The sequence below is a fragment of the Prionailurus bengalensis genome, chromosome D1 (genome assembly GCF_016509475.1).
Source record: "Prionailurus bengalensis isolate Pbe53 chromosome D1, Fcat_Pben_1.1_paternal_pri, whole genome shotgun sequence".
In the NCBI taxonomy this organism is placed as follows: Eukaryota; Metazoa; Chordata; class Mammalia; order Carnivora; family Felidae; genus Prionailurus; species Prionailurus bengalensis.
In genome coordinates this window covers 28,964,804-28,980,785 of record NC_057346.1, presented here as the reverse complement: position 1 = coordinate 28,980,785, position 15,982 = coordinate 28,964,804, and the positions used below count along the sequence as shown (strand labels likewise).

At 41.7% G+C, this 15,982-nt stretch overlaps 1 protein-coding gene across 4 annotated transcripts in view; it reads right to left on the bottom strand.

Annotated features, from left to right (window-relative positions):
* The window catches only part of NTM (neurotrimin), a 941,468-nt gene that overhangs the window by 14,993 nt on the left and 910,493 nt on the right, over positions 1 to 15,982 (bottom strand). For 2 of the 4 annotated variants that reach the window (XM_043579843.1, XM_043579844.1), the window contains 4 exons: positions 11,756 to 11,890; positions 9,710 to 9,830; positions 5,135 to 5,286; positions 1,764 to 1,799 (listed from right to left, as the gene is read on the bottom strand). In XM_043579843.1, the coding sequence (XP_043435778.1) occupies positions 1,764 to 1,799; positions 5,135 to 5,286; positions 9,710 to 9,830; positions 11,756 to 11,890 (444 nt within the window). The remainder of the gene's footprint in view (positions 1 to 1,763; positions 1,800 to 5,134; positions 5,287 to 9,709; positions 9,831 to 11,755; positions 11,891 to 15,982) is intronic. The other 2 variants (XM_043579845.1, XM_043579846.1) reach the window with 1 other exon arrangement.

The window sequence follows — 15,982 nt, the reverse complement described above, 5'->3', positions numbered from 1 at the left end:
ACAGCTTTGTCTCAGCAGGTGGAGCCTGGTTATAAAGTGTCCTTCTCCTTCTCCAGTGCAGTGACAGTCAGAAGTGATTTGTTTGTTTCTGGTCTGTTTCATTATCATTGGCTCTGGTGTGGGACAATGCCCCTTCTGTCAGTTGAGTATACCTACAGGTAAATACTAACTCCTTAGCAACCACTACCTGTTTTAAAAGTTCCTATTCCCTCTGAAAATAAAAAGCTAAGTGATCAGAATCACTTCTAAAAGCACATCCTGTAGCACTATCTGTCATCACTCCAGTCCCTCATGCCTCCTGCTTTTCTCATTATTCTCATCTCCTAATGCTCTTAATTTGAGATCTGTGGATCTTCTCATGCCAGGGTTTAATAAACATAAGTTGAATCATAAATTGAACCTGAATTCTTCCACTGACTTCACTTTTACTTTCTATTTCTTTGTTTCATTTTCTTGTTGGCAGTGTCTTACCATGGCACTCTACATCACTAAGGTGAAGAACGCAGCCCTGATTCTTTTTGTTGACAAAAGTATTTTTCCTCATCTGTCACACAGCTTCCCCTGTAATTTATCTCCTTTCATCTCCTTCCCACCTTGCAAGTCTACTGTAAGATGGGACATCTTACAGATGGGAAGGGATGCAGGAGATGGGTGTGGGAGAAAGATCAGGGACTGGGGTGTAAGGTGGGTAAAGCCTCAAGCTGCCTTCCTGCTAGGCTACCCTATGATCAGCACCGTCCTCAGGAGGAAAACAGTAGCATGTGCCACATGGATTCCACTGCACCACTTGGGTAGTCTCACTCCTGCCCAAATGCTCAGTCTCAGAGAACCACCTCTGCTATGTTAGGGGACTCTGGTGAGTCACTTATATTGGTGGGCCTTTGAGAAAAATTGTGGCTGTGCAAAGAGAAGCAAGAGATGAAGGACTTTTATAGGGGAAGGGCTTGAGGTGGAATAGGATTTACGGGGCTGGAGAGAAGAGCTTGGACGAGTTAATTAACCCCTATGACGTTACACTGAAGGAAACTCTTGTCTTTCAGTTTGCATCTGGGGATTGGGCTTGAATGATTCAAAATGCACCTGGCAGTTTTCAAAGCCTTTTTAATGTGTTTTCAGGTGAAAGTTGGAACAACTGTAAGGTAGATAAGACAGATCAATTTTATTTTATAGAAGAGGAAATGGAGTCTCAATAATGTTTAGTGGCATGCTCAAGAGCACGGAACTACTAAATGTCAGGCTCTGAACTCGATCCCAGTGGTATCCCACTCCCAGTCACTACTTATTGATTATCATGCACGCTGTACCCTGCCCATCTTCCTTTCTTGGAGAACCTCGCTTTGAATCAGCTGATGCATTTTAGGGAACACCTAAACCTTCATGCATATGGTGTTTGCTTCTATTGCTCATGGGCCATTGAAGCTATGCAGGTTGCTATGAAAACTGCTCAGTGGGCTGGACTGTTTTCCTACTGGTTCAGACTTATGCTGTCTATCTTTGGCCTGCACACGGATCTCTGGGCTTTCAGATGTTAATGGTGTTTATTTTCTTTTCCCCCTCCAGGCCCTTCTGGGGAAGTGTGGGCAAGGTGTGAGCAGAGAAAGGACAGCTTCCCTGGGAGCTCTCTCAGCTCCAGTGACCTCCTTAGCTTCCCCTGGCACCCTCTAAGCAACTCCACAGACAGGTAATGTGGGTGGGGGATGAGAAGGGGGATACTGGCAGAAGGGGGGAAGGGCAAAAAACCATAAAGCAAGGGGAATACTGACCTTGCAACAAAGTTGAGCTTGTAGGCTCATTTAGTTCTAAATCGGGTGAGGAACGTACAGGAGAGAAAAATGAAAACAAACACATATATTATATACAGTAGCTATATATTTGTCATATATAGTTTGTATACTGCTATTCACACACATTTCTGAGGGATGGATAAATAAAGGAAGACACAAAAAACAAAGGTGGACAAGATGCAGCATGAGAAGCACTAAGGTGCCTTATGCTTCCATCCTTGGATGCCACGGTTGGAAAGTGACGGAGTTGGCTGCTCATACATTTACAGTGCTGTGCTGAGCTGGGGAACTGACATGGTAGCAAAGGACCAAAGTCCCTTTCCAGATGAGATTTCTGTCCCACATCTTACCCCCATTGTCTCACTTCGGGAGACCAAGTTCAGGAATTTCTGGTCCCATGGCACCATAGCAGGAACAAGGTGGTCCCAAGAACCATGGTGATTCAGCTTATGGGGGCCCCTGCTATCCTTGCAGTCTTAGGGATCAGGAGCATGATCTCATGGGTTCATGATAAGAAGGACCACCCTGCTCCATTTTGCTTAAGTACCGTCGAAGATATGGCCACAATGGGACCTCCTAGCACAGCATTCCTCACTTCTCAACATTCAGGTTGCATGATGCACAATGTGCAGGTTGTGAAAAAATTGGTGGCAAAATTGTGATAATGTAGCTGGCTTTCTGTGATGCTATAGAAGAATGGACTGCATCACAAAGTTCATATATTCGCATAACACAAATGCTACTTTCCCCTCACCCTAGTCTGCTTGATGGCTCTGGGCTGAGAGTCTGCTGATAATGGGAGATGACACAGAAAACTCTGCTATGTCTGTATTTGTCAAAAGGACTTATTGATGATGGGTGCCCATCAGGAGTTTGGGGGCTGCAATGTCTGGACTAGCCTCAGAGAGAGCTGACAGGGTGAAAACACCCATCTTGCACACTAATGCCATTTTACTCCACCTTGCACACTTGTGCAAGTATATAGTATATAGTATATAGTATATAGTATATAGTTACTAGTTTCATGGAACTATGTTAGCCATGGAGCATTTCTGTGAAGGGCTCCTCCTCACAAATGGTCTCTCAATTGAGGCTGAAAAAGTGCTTACTGTTAGATTAAATTTGGCAAATGTTCCATGCTTTTTCTCCCTCTTAGAGATTTAGCACGTAAAGAAAAGCTCTGAGGTCTCTGCATTAAAGAACATCCCTGCATACACCCCATTCATCTCGGTTGACCCAGTCTTTCTAAACTTATATGAACACATAATTTCACTTTTTCTTTTATTTTTTAGAGAATCCTGGGCTCCACAGAGCTGGCAATTGGAGGAATGTCCCAATGACACAGGGCAGATGCAGACAGAATGATGCTGGGAGGCAGAGGTTCTAATTGCCACGCGGGGCGGGGGGGGGGGTCAGCTGAGAAGAGCAGATTTATGGCACATGCTTCACTGCGTTCCTTGCCACAGACTCCAGTTATTTCACTCTTAAAGCTTGTGCCTTCTCCCTGTTCTCATCTTCAGATGGCTTAAGGGGAAGAGTCCAGGGAATTAGACAGTAGTGATAAAGCCAATTGCAAAACCATGCCATGCATCCAAATCAGAAGAGCGAGGAGGTCAGAGGAGGAGGAATACTGTTCACAGGAATGAGGGGCACTGTGGGTGGGGGGCAGGCCTGGGGAGGGGTGGGAGGCACAGCTGGGAGAGCCTCAGATTTGCAAGGCCAGGGAAGGAGGGGCCATTCCTTTATAATCCTGGCCCTTTTGTTCATGCAGACAGACACCTGCCAGAAAGCCAGAAAGGTCTGACAAATGTGAGGGGCAATTTGACTATCCCTGTGTGAGAGATGTCAGACAGATCAATCACTCTAATCCCATCTCTGTCCATTCTGACCTACCAGGTCTGGAATCGATGGCAGTCTTCCCCTTCCCATCCCCCTTTGGATCAAGCTGGGCCTTGTTTTAGGTGCTGGACAGAAGGTGGGCCAAATGTGATTTGGAAGCCTAGATGGGACAATGGAGCAGCACAGGAGGGTTATTCGGGTAAGGCTGGATACACTGGGCTGTGGAGGGGGTGTGGTAGAGGCTGGGGGGTGAAGTGAGGTACTTGAAGCTATGGGATTATCTGGGAGTTCTCAGAATAAAAGGAATTTATGTTCTTGCCAATTATCTGCTAACTTACTCCCTTTCCCTCCCCATCATATTCAAGAGTGCCTGCTACCATGGGAGACTAAGGGAATGGATTTGAAAAATTCCAAGCTACCTGACTTATGGGGATATGAAGGGATCTTCCCCAGAAAGCAACCAGATATTAACCATATGGCCTGTAGTACGAATCTGCATCTACTAAGTGATGAAAGCCATCACCGGATGCTTGGAGTCCTGCCTGATGACACACACCTAGACAGCCAGGCTCACTTGTATGTAGTTGCTTGAGACATCGCAGGTCTACAAGGGAGTTTGTTTGCTTTCTTCATTTGATTCTGGCACAAGTATAGTTGCCAGAGAGGTAATGAAGGCATAGAAATTTTCTGTGCATATATTACTCCCCCCCAAATAAATAGTTGTTTAATGAATTAATGCATGAATGACTATGTGGCTTCTGTTAGGATGGTGGCTTGGTTGGACAAATATATCTCAATCCAGTCAGACAATACACTTTGACATAAATGAAAAGCTAGGGAAATCCCCCATTTTCTATTAATTCTCCCTCTGAAGCTAATATCATTCAGGATCCCAAGCCCTATGATTCCACTTTTATTTTTATCTTTTAAATATGAAATTTATTGTCAAATTGGTTTCCATACAACACCCAGTGATCATCCCAACAGGTGCCCTCCTCAATACCCATCTTTTATAAACAGAATCCAGTTTCTCCTATGTCCCAACAACCCGGAAAAGGCTCAGCAATGGTAATGTTTTACACTGCTCTAAGGAACAAAGTATGAAAATAGCAAATGTTCCTCTCTGAGCGCTTTGCTATCACACCCAGTTGGAACTCTGATACCTCAGTTAGCTGAGGAGACCTTAAAGAGAAGAAAATTAAATGTCGCTTCAGCATCCCAACATCGTTTCTTCCCACTTCAGGGTTTTTTCCATTTCAGAATAAAATGTGAACATTCTTTCTCATTTTCCTCTGCTACTAAGACCCATTTTCGTCCATCCAGTCATTTCTCTCTCTCTCTTTCTCTCTCTCTGTCTCCAACTCCCCCTCCTCTCTCTTTTCCATTCAACCCTGCCCAGCTGTTCCTGATTCTCTTCCACTTGCCGCCCTACCCCGGCCGTTCCTTCCAATTCCTCCTGTGCCATGCGACCCTTTCCTGCTCCTACTGCCCAACTCAGGGCTCAGTCTTACCAAATAGTGTGATGCTGGCATTGGTATGGCCCAACTTATTGGAGGCCACACAGGTGTAGTTCCCATAGTCATGTTCAGACACATTGAAGAAGATGAGTTTTGAGAGAAAAGGTCTGTTTTCCACTTTGACTCCCTTCTTTCCTTCAACCAGTCTGAGACAAACAAGAGAGACAAAAAAGAAGAAAAAAGGAGATGGTTATATTTTTCTCATAGGAGAAAGACTCTGGAATTAATGATCTTTTTATTGTCCATTTTCTGATGTTAGGAGGACTATTTTTCCCCCACTCACTTATACAAGTTAACACACAATGATGCATACAATTGTATTTCTCTATTTTTACACAGGTGTCTGGAGACTTTCTTGGCACTACACAGTCACCAAGTTCTCTGAAGGCAGGTGCCTTCAACAACTCTAATGTGGCAGCTGTGAGACATTCAGACAGTATTATTCACTCAGTAGGTGCTCCAAGTGTGAACCTAATCGATGTTGATGATGGTGTTAATGAAGAAGATGATGATGGCAACCATAAAAATAAAAATAAAAAAATCTCAGTCTTCAAAGAGAAGATCCTAAGGAGTTTGAAAGAACATGTTTTCAATCACCTGGGTAATAAATTTTCTCTTATCAGCTTGAGGCATTCTATAGATAATATCTTATTTTTAGTTATAAGAATCAAGGATCATTTTTAAGCAGGGTACTCTGAAGGGCTTGAGAGACCGGTCTTCCCAGAGTATTATAGCAACTCAGTCTGGGAAGAATTATGGATTCCTAAGAATATGACCCTATAGACTGGGCAGTTTCCCTGAGCAATCCATGATGGCAGCCCCATATGCCACAAGGGTTCCCATTGGTGGTAAGGACTACGAAAGAAAGGCCACAGAGAGTTAATGGGGGAAAACAGATATACCTAGTAGAACCATGGATACCACTACTGGACAGATGGCGAGGACAGGGGAATACTGCTCAGGGGTCAGTGGGGACACATCCTCCATCTCAGGACACTGTTGACAAAAATTCCTACTACCAATGCATGTCTACATAGAATTTATGAGACTCTCTTCCTTTTTAGAACTTTGGAACATCCCATTTCAGAGAATGGGCTTTAAGCCAACCTTTTACATTCCCTGAAATAAAATGGTCTTCCTTGCCCAGAAGCTGAGTCTATGCTATGGGAAAGATAAAATGCTAGTGGGGAAAAAATCCTGAATGGAGGATCTCAGCAAACATGGTTTTAGGCCTGGTTGGGGCAGGATGTGTAGAAGAAATGTCAGGGTAGATACATAATGGAACAGGCACAGGGGACAGGAATTGGGGCAAATGGCTGGTTTCAGAGTCATCACACTGAGAAAGATAATATTCAAGGCAGAATAGAAAGGGAAGCCCAGCAAGACAATGATGAGGAAGTGCTCCATAAACTATAAAATGTTATTCAATATACTGTATTTCTGTGGAGTTAGACATCGAGAACTCCTGCCTATCCCTGGGTCCCAGCATGTTTTTGGCATAGAGGACAGCTGCTTTGTCATCATTTGAGGGGGTTGTCTCTGTAGGACCACGGGACGATTCTCTCCACCATCTCTACCATGATCAGAAGAGAAAGCCAGGTTCTGGCTTCAGTCCTCATGCAACATCTGTCTCCAGGGAAGTCAGAAGGTTGCATGAAGGAACTTGCTTGCTTTTCATTATGTAGATTTTCCTCTGAGAGCCTTTCTCTCTCCTAAGCTAGGGGCAGTGAACTGGCCTGAGTCCATGGACTTCATTAAAATGTGAGCACTGTAGGAACGGAATGAGTCATCCGGCTGTGCTGTCAGACGCCACTGTTATATTTCCAGCTTGTTATGTAGATATTGATCCTCTAGGAGGTGCTGTCCAAAGAAGGCTCTACAGCCACCCAGGAGGAGGTTTTCAGAGAGCCCGTCAAGTGTATTGATTCCGTTTGCCATTTTGACACTATTCCTGGGCTGGGGAGGAAGCCTTCACATCAGAACCAAGCTGTGAATTAGATTTCAGCTCTGCAGTGGGGAGAGACACTTACCTGAAGCAGGTTACTACTTGACAGCTCTGAAATGTCTTTAGTTAAAAGCAGGGTGGGGTGGCGAGCCATTCTTTGCAGCACTTTGCAGCTTCTAGGGCAACAGACTTGCCTTTTCTCTGTGTGGTCACACTTTTCCCCCATCCCAAACTGCTCCCAGGCTTTGTGTTTTGTTTTGTTTTGTTTTTTAATGAACCTGAGGCTTTTCATTGGCTCATGCCCCCATGGATGGGTGGCTCTTATTACACACAGCATCCTATTTCCTCTCCTTTTCATTGATACATGCCATTCAGTAGTGCTAGTGTGTGGACAAAGAGACTTCTACCCAAATTTTGAGAAAGCCGCCTGTCCCCATCATATTGACTCCTTTGATTTGCCTCAGAAGTCCACTCATCTCACTGGAATAGGAGCTAGGGTAGAGCTGTTCTTTCCCCAGGGATATCCGACTAGAGGAGGTTGCCTGCCAGCCTCAGGGGCACAGGAAGGACTGGCATGGACAAGGATCTCAGAGCCAGAGATGTTCAGGCTGAGTTGGGTGTCAGGAAGGCAGACAACTCCACTCAGTAGGAGAACACTGGAAATACATAAATGCAGAGCACATAGAAAACTGACCAGAATCAATTAAAGGGGAAAAAGGAGCCCCATGAGAAGAGCTTGGACAGAGGAGGAATCAAGGCTGCCTGAGCCAGGGTTTTCTGAAGCCCCCCCACCCCCACCCCAGTGACATAATTGGGCTTTCTCCTCCTGGGTTAATAACGCATAGACAGAAGCACCTCTGGTGACAAAGTGTGTAAAGCAGACTTTCCTTTTTTGGCCATTTTTGCCTATGGTCTGCTCTAATTTCCTCCACATAAGATCTTACCTTCCCCTATGTTTCTTTTTAATGTTTATTTATTTATTTTTGAGAGAGCACAAGTGGGAAAGGAGCAGAGAGAGAGAGGGAGACACAGAATCTGAAATAGGCTCCAGGCTCCAAGCTGTCAGCACAGAGCCCAAAGCAGGGCTTGAACCCACAAACCATGAGATCATGACCTGAACCAAAATCTTGGATGCTTAACCGATTGAGCCAACCCAGGTGACCCTCCCCTACCTTTTTTTTTTTGAATTTTTCTTTCATAAAGTATCTAAAAAAGATGCTTCTGATTAGTTTGTGGGAAGATCCGGACAACTGAAGGTTCAGGAATTGCGTGTTCAGCTCCATGGATTTTACTATTGGTTTTTGTTTTTGTTTTTTGGTTTTTTTCCTGATACTAAGATTATTATAGGAAAGGGGAGGGACAAATGAAGCAAGACTTGCAATAAAGCTATTTATTGGGAAATGCTACTCCCTTATGCCTGATTCTGGATTCTTAGAAGAAGGGAGAAGCCAGCTATTTCTTCTTATCTCTTCATGTTTTTTTTTTTTCCCTTTCTGCCTTCATTCTTTTCATCTATAAAGACCTCATAGAGAAAGAAACACTGAAGGTGTTCTAAATAGTACGGACAACAGCTGGGTCACTCCTGGCCTGGAACTGCTCAGTGTTCTCACAATTACCATCTTTGCTGTTTTTCTTACTAGCTTCTCAGTCTCTGTAAAGCCTTCCTTCTCCACTCCATACACACCTCGGACTTTTTTTGCATCATCCTGTCCCCATTTTTTATTAGTGTTTTGAACATGGACAGCTCTTGCACATTTATTTGTTGTTCATCCACCTTAAAATAGCTCTTTGATAACAGTAATTGTCATGTTGCCTGGCTGTTCTGAGCTGCTGAACCCTGTGCTAACTTGCCATTTGATAACTCCTCACAATGACAATCTTCAGTGAATCACAACAAAAATCCCGATGAGGCCTGCAACAATGGGAGGGAAGGGAATAGTCCCCTTTCTTTTCTTTTACCTTGAAGGAACAACTTGGGCACAAAGGGAGGGCAAATCGGGCAATAGACTCCTCTCTACACCACCACCGATGGTGTCTGGAAGTGAACTGGAGACCTGCTAACTTCTTCGCCACTCCCAGAGCCCCGTGAATATTCCAGGCTTCTTAATGCAAACCTGAGAATGTGTTAAAAATAGGTTCAGGCAGAATGCGTTATTTTCTTACCCTATTAAAAAAAAGGAAAGAAAGAAAAGAAAAGAAAAGAAAAGAAAAGAAAAGAAAAGAAAAGAAAGAAAAGGAAAGGAAAGGAAAGGAAAAGGAAAAGGAAAAGGAAAAAAAAGAAAAGAAAAGAAAAGAAAAGAAAAGAAAAGAAAAGAAAAGAAAAGAAAAGAAAAGAAAAGAACACAGGCCTTACAAGGCTTCTGGTGGCCTTTCTTTGAGATTTTGCTTTCCTAAAAAAATGTTTTCTTTCAGGCCCATTGATTGGCGAGTGCTAAGTCTGTATGGAAATGTTAAAAACCTATCTGAAAATCATTAATATTCAGAATATATGCTCCCCTCTCCTTGATAGCTAGCTGGAACTAGAAGAAGATTTTTCAGAAATTCATTTGTAACAATATGGAGTCAGGAACCTGGAAAAACTTTCTTCCCCTTGGGGGCAGGTAAGAGACGGAAGGGGTCTTTACCTTTTGTCATCCTTGTACCACTGGAATTCTGCTGAGGGAACTGCTGAGGCCTCACACTGCAGAGTCCCCTTCTGTCCCACGGGGACGCCTGTCCCCTTAGCTTCTGAAATGTATGGTGGATCTGCAGAGAGAAGATGTCCCGGAGCATTTTACAATGCATCCTAAAATGAGGCAGGCCGCCTCATTCACTGGCTTTGTTTTTTCCTCCCTGTTCTACCTCTGCTTGCTTGAGCTGACAAATTGATACACAAATTGAGCCCGAAAGTGAAACCACTCAACACCTTGCTAAGGAAAAGCATGTCTTCCAAGCATGTATTGCTTCTGTTTCCCTCTGTGCAGAGGTGGAAAGCCCAGGTATTCAGGCATATTTCCTGTTTAAACTTTTTAACTTTCATAGGAGAATGGGAGCCCATCAACCCTACACTCCTTTAATCAGCTTTATAGAATTTCTGCACACCGGGTTCTTGCCAGAGTATATAACCTCGAACTATTCAATTCCCATCAAAAGCTCAGTTTCAAGAAATAATATTCATGGAGGATTGCCTGAAGGGTAGACAGATCAGTCATTCTTCCAGGTATTCTAAAATGGATCCCTGAATCAAGCCAGACCAAACTAGACCTATAAACTTGGCCTGCGTTCATTTGAAGTCTTTACCTAACTACCCTTGGCAATTCCAATAGTTTGCATTGAAGTACATTATGAAAAACAGGCATAATAAACTTGGCATTCTATTTATTGCAGAAATACCGTGTGTGATGTTGTTGACTATATCTCAAAGTGATCTATTTGTGGAGACACTAAAGAGAAATTTCTCTTGGGTTTCAGTACCAGAAAAAGCAGTGTTTCTCCCAGGCAACTGGTTTGCTTTCATCTTATGGACATAAACCTTAAAACAGATAATGTTTTCCCTCTTTGATTTCACAACTCAAAGCCAAATTCTGCACCTGCATCTACCCACCTTGTGGTATATCATTTCTGTGCTGATTTACCCTTTATTTTCCTAAATTGGTTTGCCTTTGCTCATATCCCCTTACTCTTCAGGTCAATTTTTATTACCTGCAAGTCATTTTAAGTTCCTTTAAAAAATCGGTGATGAAATTTTTGGTATAAAAAATGGTAGCATTATTATACCTATTTCCTTGCTTCTTAAAGTGCCGCATATTAATTAGGTTCAAATTGTAAGAGAAAGCAAAATATTAAAGAATGAGTAATCATCAAGGCACGATATTCTCCCTGCACTTCCATTTCACCCAAGTTTTGAAAAGGAAAGGCTTGTTGTCTGGTGATTTAGTTCTTGGGTTCTATACTGTTATAAGACTTCTTAAAATGGGCAAAGCAGAGCAACCTTTAAAAATGTCTTAGAGAAAATCAATGTATACTATGAGGAATCAAGAGGGGAGAGGGTGGGAGAGAGGTGGGGAAGTTGAGTAGAGTCAATGTCAGAGAGAATCTGGGTGGTTGATAAGAAAGAATGAGGGTACTAGAGCAGTGGCTTCCAAAAGTTTTGGATTCTGTACCTCTACTAGTCAAAACAGGTTTTGAGATGCACTCTCTAATATGTGTATGCTTATCTATATTTAAATTATGAATGTGTACTTTGTACATCAACATATATACATCACAAAATGTATTAGGCCATGTAAATGTACCATAAATTTATCATAAATTTCCTTCATATACACAGGTTTGCTCCCCACTATGGATATGGCTGGTCTAGAGAGTGAGGAGCTTGGGAACATAAAGAGTAAAGTATGGGAAAAATTGGGATTCAAAGACATATTTCTATCAATTTTGCATTGAAATCCATTTGATGATCTTCTAAGAATACAAGTCATGTTTGGGATTATATTAAGTTATTTTCAGCTACAATTATTTTTAAAACTAGAATTTTGACTTCTTTCTCTTAAAAGCAGAGAATGGACGATGATATGGCATTATTTCCCATCCTGAGTGAGCAGCTGGCTATGTGATCCAGCTCTTTGTTGTGGCCATGCCAACAGCCAGACTCACACACATGCAGGGTGAGGGTTCCTGAGACCACTTACAGTTCACGGTGACCTTGACTCTCCGGACCACTGGTGCAGCCACATCATTCGAGGCACTGCACTCATAGTCCCCCGACTGCTCCCGTGTGATGCCCTGGATTTCCAGGTATTCGTCTTCACTCACAAAGCCCACAGCTGCAGGAGAGGTTGTGGTGAGAAAACACACACACACACACACACACACACACACACCAAAAGTATAAACTTATAAAACAAGGTATAAAATGGTTATGTCTGCAGAGAATTGTGCCATTTCTAAGTTCAGATTCTTGGGAACAATGTCTATTCTCTTTCCCTCACTCATGGCCCCCCACTATTGCCTCCTTCATCAACTTCTTTTAGTTCCCCAGTGGACCAGCTGAAATGTTTGTGTTCCTATTTAGACTAAACACCGAGCCTAGAGAATTAGTGGTCCTCGATAAGTGATTAATAATTTTGACATTTACACTGCCCGACTATTACCAAGCAATGGGGCTTTGGGATCTGCGTTAGGCACCTCAGATGAATATTAACTCTTTCTGATTTCAAGGTATCACTGAGGTTGAACTTTGAAGTGTAGAGCTGAACACTGAATCCCAGACAATGAGTCAATTAAAAATACCACACTAGTTGTCACACACACACGCACGCGCGCACACACACACACATAGACATGACACAAAAGGCAGTGGAGACACTAATAAAATGAATTTAAATTCCTGTTTTTAAATTTAGACTTCAATAAGATCAGCAAAGATCAGTTGTCTAAACTTGGACCTGCTGGAGCTTTTGTGTAGAAGATTCTAAAGACAAACCAACAACAAGGACTCCATACTCTAACCACAAATATGGAAGAAAGTCAAGACCAAGACATGGCTGCAAATCTTGCTGTCTTGTCACTACCCTGAGACTCAGTTTCTCTATTGAAAAATTATAAATAACAATACCAACCCACTACCTATTGGCTTCCTACCTAAACACTAGCCATGAGCACTGGCAATGGAAAGACCATAAAGTTAAAGCCTAGAAGACTGATTTCACAGTTCTCTCCCATAGTCACCTTCAACTTCAGCCTACTTGTGGAAAGGCAATGGAGAAAAAAAAAAGGAACTGCTTATATCCCACCATTTTCCTGCCTTATCTGTTAAGTAAAGATAATTAACATGATGATATATTTTATCGTGTAAACTGGGATACTTTTAAGAGTAAAAGTGGTGCTATTAATAGTTACTATAGAGGAATAAGCATAAATTGATATTATCCCTGGCAACTGAGAGACATTTCCCAGGCAGGTTATGCATACAGTCCTATTACCTCACAGGGTTGTTTGGAATAACATGAATATATATATCTATATATATCTATATCTATCTATCTATCTATATATATATATATATATATATGTGTGTGTGTGTGTGTGTGTGTATATATGCAAGCATTCTGAAAACTCTCACATGCTGTATACCTGTTCCTTTAGGTAGTAAGCCTATAATCCTCTGGGAGGCACAGATTCAGGTGGAGTGAAACTATTTTACTGTGAGTGGTCCACATCAGTGGAAAGGAAACAAAGGAGCATTTCTTTCCAGGTGAAAAAAAACCCTGCATAATGCCACATGGATCTGCTGATCCAAAGCATGAAAAATGACAATAGTAAGAAACTATTATAATACAAAGAATGATCCATGTGGTATGTAAGTTACCATTGTATTTGTTCTGTGACGTTGTTACATTGTTTTGTCAAGACAACAGTAATAACAATGACAGCAATAAGAAAATGACTTCCTTGCAAAGAGGGGCCACTACCTGCCCAACACTGCCACCACTGTTTGGTCATAAGAAGTCTGTGTCACCGTTGAGTAACAAGTACAACAAGTGCACTCTTCTTCATGCCATATGTGTAGAAAGTCTAGATGCATAGAAAATCTCTTGCCTCTACTCCCGACTAGAGAGCAAAAAACAGTCTATTATCTATTACTGCAAGCAACCAAGAATTATTCATTCACCAGAAGAACCAGGAACACATTAATAAGTAAGACACAGCACCAAAAAGTCCAGGCTATGGAGACGACAATCAATATTAACCCATAGAGACTCACAGTCCAAATCATTAAGAAATTTCTAATTATTAAGGGTAGCTATTTTTTAAGTTTACTTATTTATTTTGAGAGAGAGAGAGCATGAGCAGGGGAGGGAAAGAGAGAGAGGGAGAGACAAAATCCCAAGGAGGCTCCTCACTGTCAGCACAGAGTCTGAAGGACTAGAAATCATGAGCTATGAGATCATGAGCTGAGCTGAAACAAAGAGTCATATGCTTAACTGACTGAACCACCCAGGTGTCCCAAAAGGTAGCTTTTTTGTTATTGCTCTTTTAACCATCTTGAGGGGAACAAGTATTAACCTTGATTTGAGGAAGAGTGTAGGAAACAAGAAGAAAAGGTTTAAATGAAAAACTTGTGATTCCTTTTATGTTGTCATTGTTTATTTTCTACCAAACTCAAGCCCACATTTGTCAGATCTTTTCCAGCTAGAATGCTATAATTACTGTGCAAAGCATCTCAGAGACCAGTGTCACACTTAATATTCCCATTAATTTTAAATGGTAGTCCTTGGTACATATGTGTGGCAATTGGTGTCATATTTTAATTAGGCTTGCCCTACACCATCTGAAATTAATAATAGCTCGAATTACCAATGTAATTTATAAATTAACAGTGCCGTAGCATTAGGAAATAAATTAGCTCTGGACAGCTGTTTCTGGATTGAGCTCCAGTGCCGGAGCAGTGATTTGTAGGACCTCTCATCTCCTGGGAGGCCATGTACTATACCACCAAAGCAAGGAAACAAAATGACACAGGAGTATCTTAATCTCTTCTTCTTCTCTCCAACGAGATGCCAAGCATGGTTTTTAATTTTACCATCCAAATATGTTCTTGTGTGACCACAGTAAGATTTACAAGGACCAAGCTTGGATGAGCTCGTTATATGGACATCTAAATTGAGAAGCAGGTCTGGGGAATTACAGTCTCAAATGAAAGCACATAAATATTAGATTAATTAAAATTAAGAATTCATCAAGCTTTCTGTGGGGACATGTGTATTAGCGTATGTGTAATTTTATACATGAATATCAGGCAATCTTGTGTAGGGAAGAAAGTTGGATGGCTTAAGACTTGGGGAAGCCGTATGTTCTCCATTGATCCAGATTTCTATTAACAGAGAGAAGGGATTTACACTTAAGTCATTCTGCAAAGAGCAGTGAGGCTTAATTTTACTATCATATGTTCTCCAGACCAAATGTAGAATTATAGGAAAACCACAATGAGTCCATTGCTTACCAATTATTATATTTACACTTTCTGATAAAATTGGGTAAAACATGTGAAAAGTAATTTGTATAGTACAATGCTTCACACATTTTAGCTTCCACTGTTACTATTTTCCCTTTTCTCTTGATTATGCTTCTTTCTCCAGTAGAAGCATGGATAGTGAAACCAGAGAGAAAAAGATCAGTATACGCATAATGGATTATACTTTGAACCATCAGAAATGAAATTCTTATACTTGCTGTTTAAAACAAATGAAGAATTAAACAAACAAAAAATCCTAAGTTAAAGTTTACAGAGTTGATGATTGAATTTATAGATTTAATGATTCAAGGAGTTTTCTTTTTAATAGCACTTGTGCTCTGGCTGTAAATAATCAATGCTTTATCACTCACATGAGGAACTTACAAAGAATGTGGGGTGGGGGAAGCAGATAAGCAGAGCATACTTTAAAGTGCATTTAAAGTGCTAAAGGAAATTCCTGGTTAAGAACTACCAGTGGGAAAGGGGCAAATCACTTGATAAAACTCTATGAAAAGAAACCCTTCATGGTCAATAGCTTCTCATTTGTAAGTCTTTCCTTTCCAAAGAAAACACATCCCTCAGTGGGAATGACACACTCATCTTCCTAAAATACCGCCTCTATCATGTCACACCTCTTCAGACACTAAAAATGGCTCCCTATTTTCTGTAATATCAAACACAAACTCCACTGCTTTATCAAAGCCCTTCATAAAGAAGCCCCAATCTACTCCTCCCAGCTCATCTCACATCTGTGCTGTGAGGAAGGCAATACGTCATCAGGATAAAAAGCAAATTTTGGCATCGGACAAACCCAATCCTCTACTTCAAGTTTCCTGAAGAGTTAACTTACCTGACTCCCTTGTGCCAGCATTGCTTCCTCTCTACAACTCAGTTATCAGAC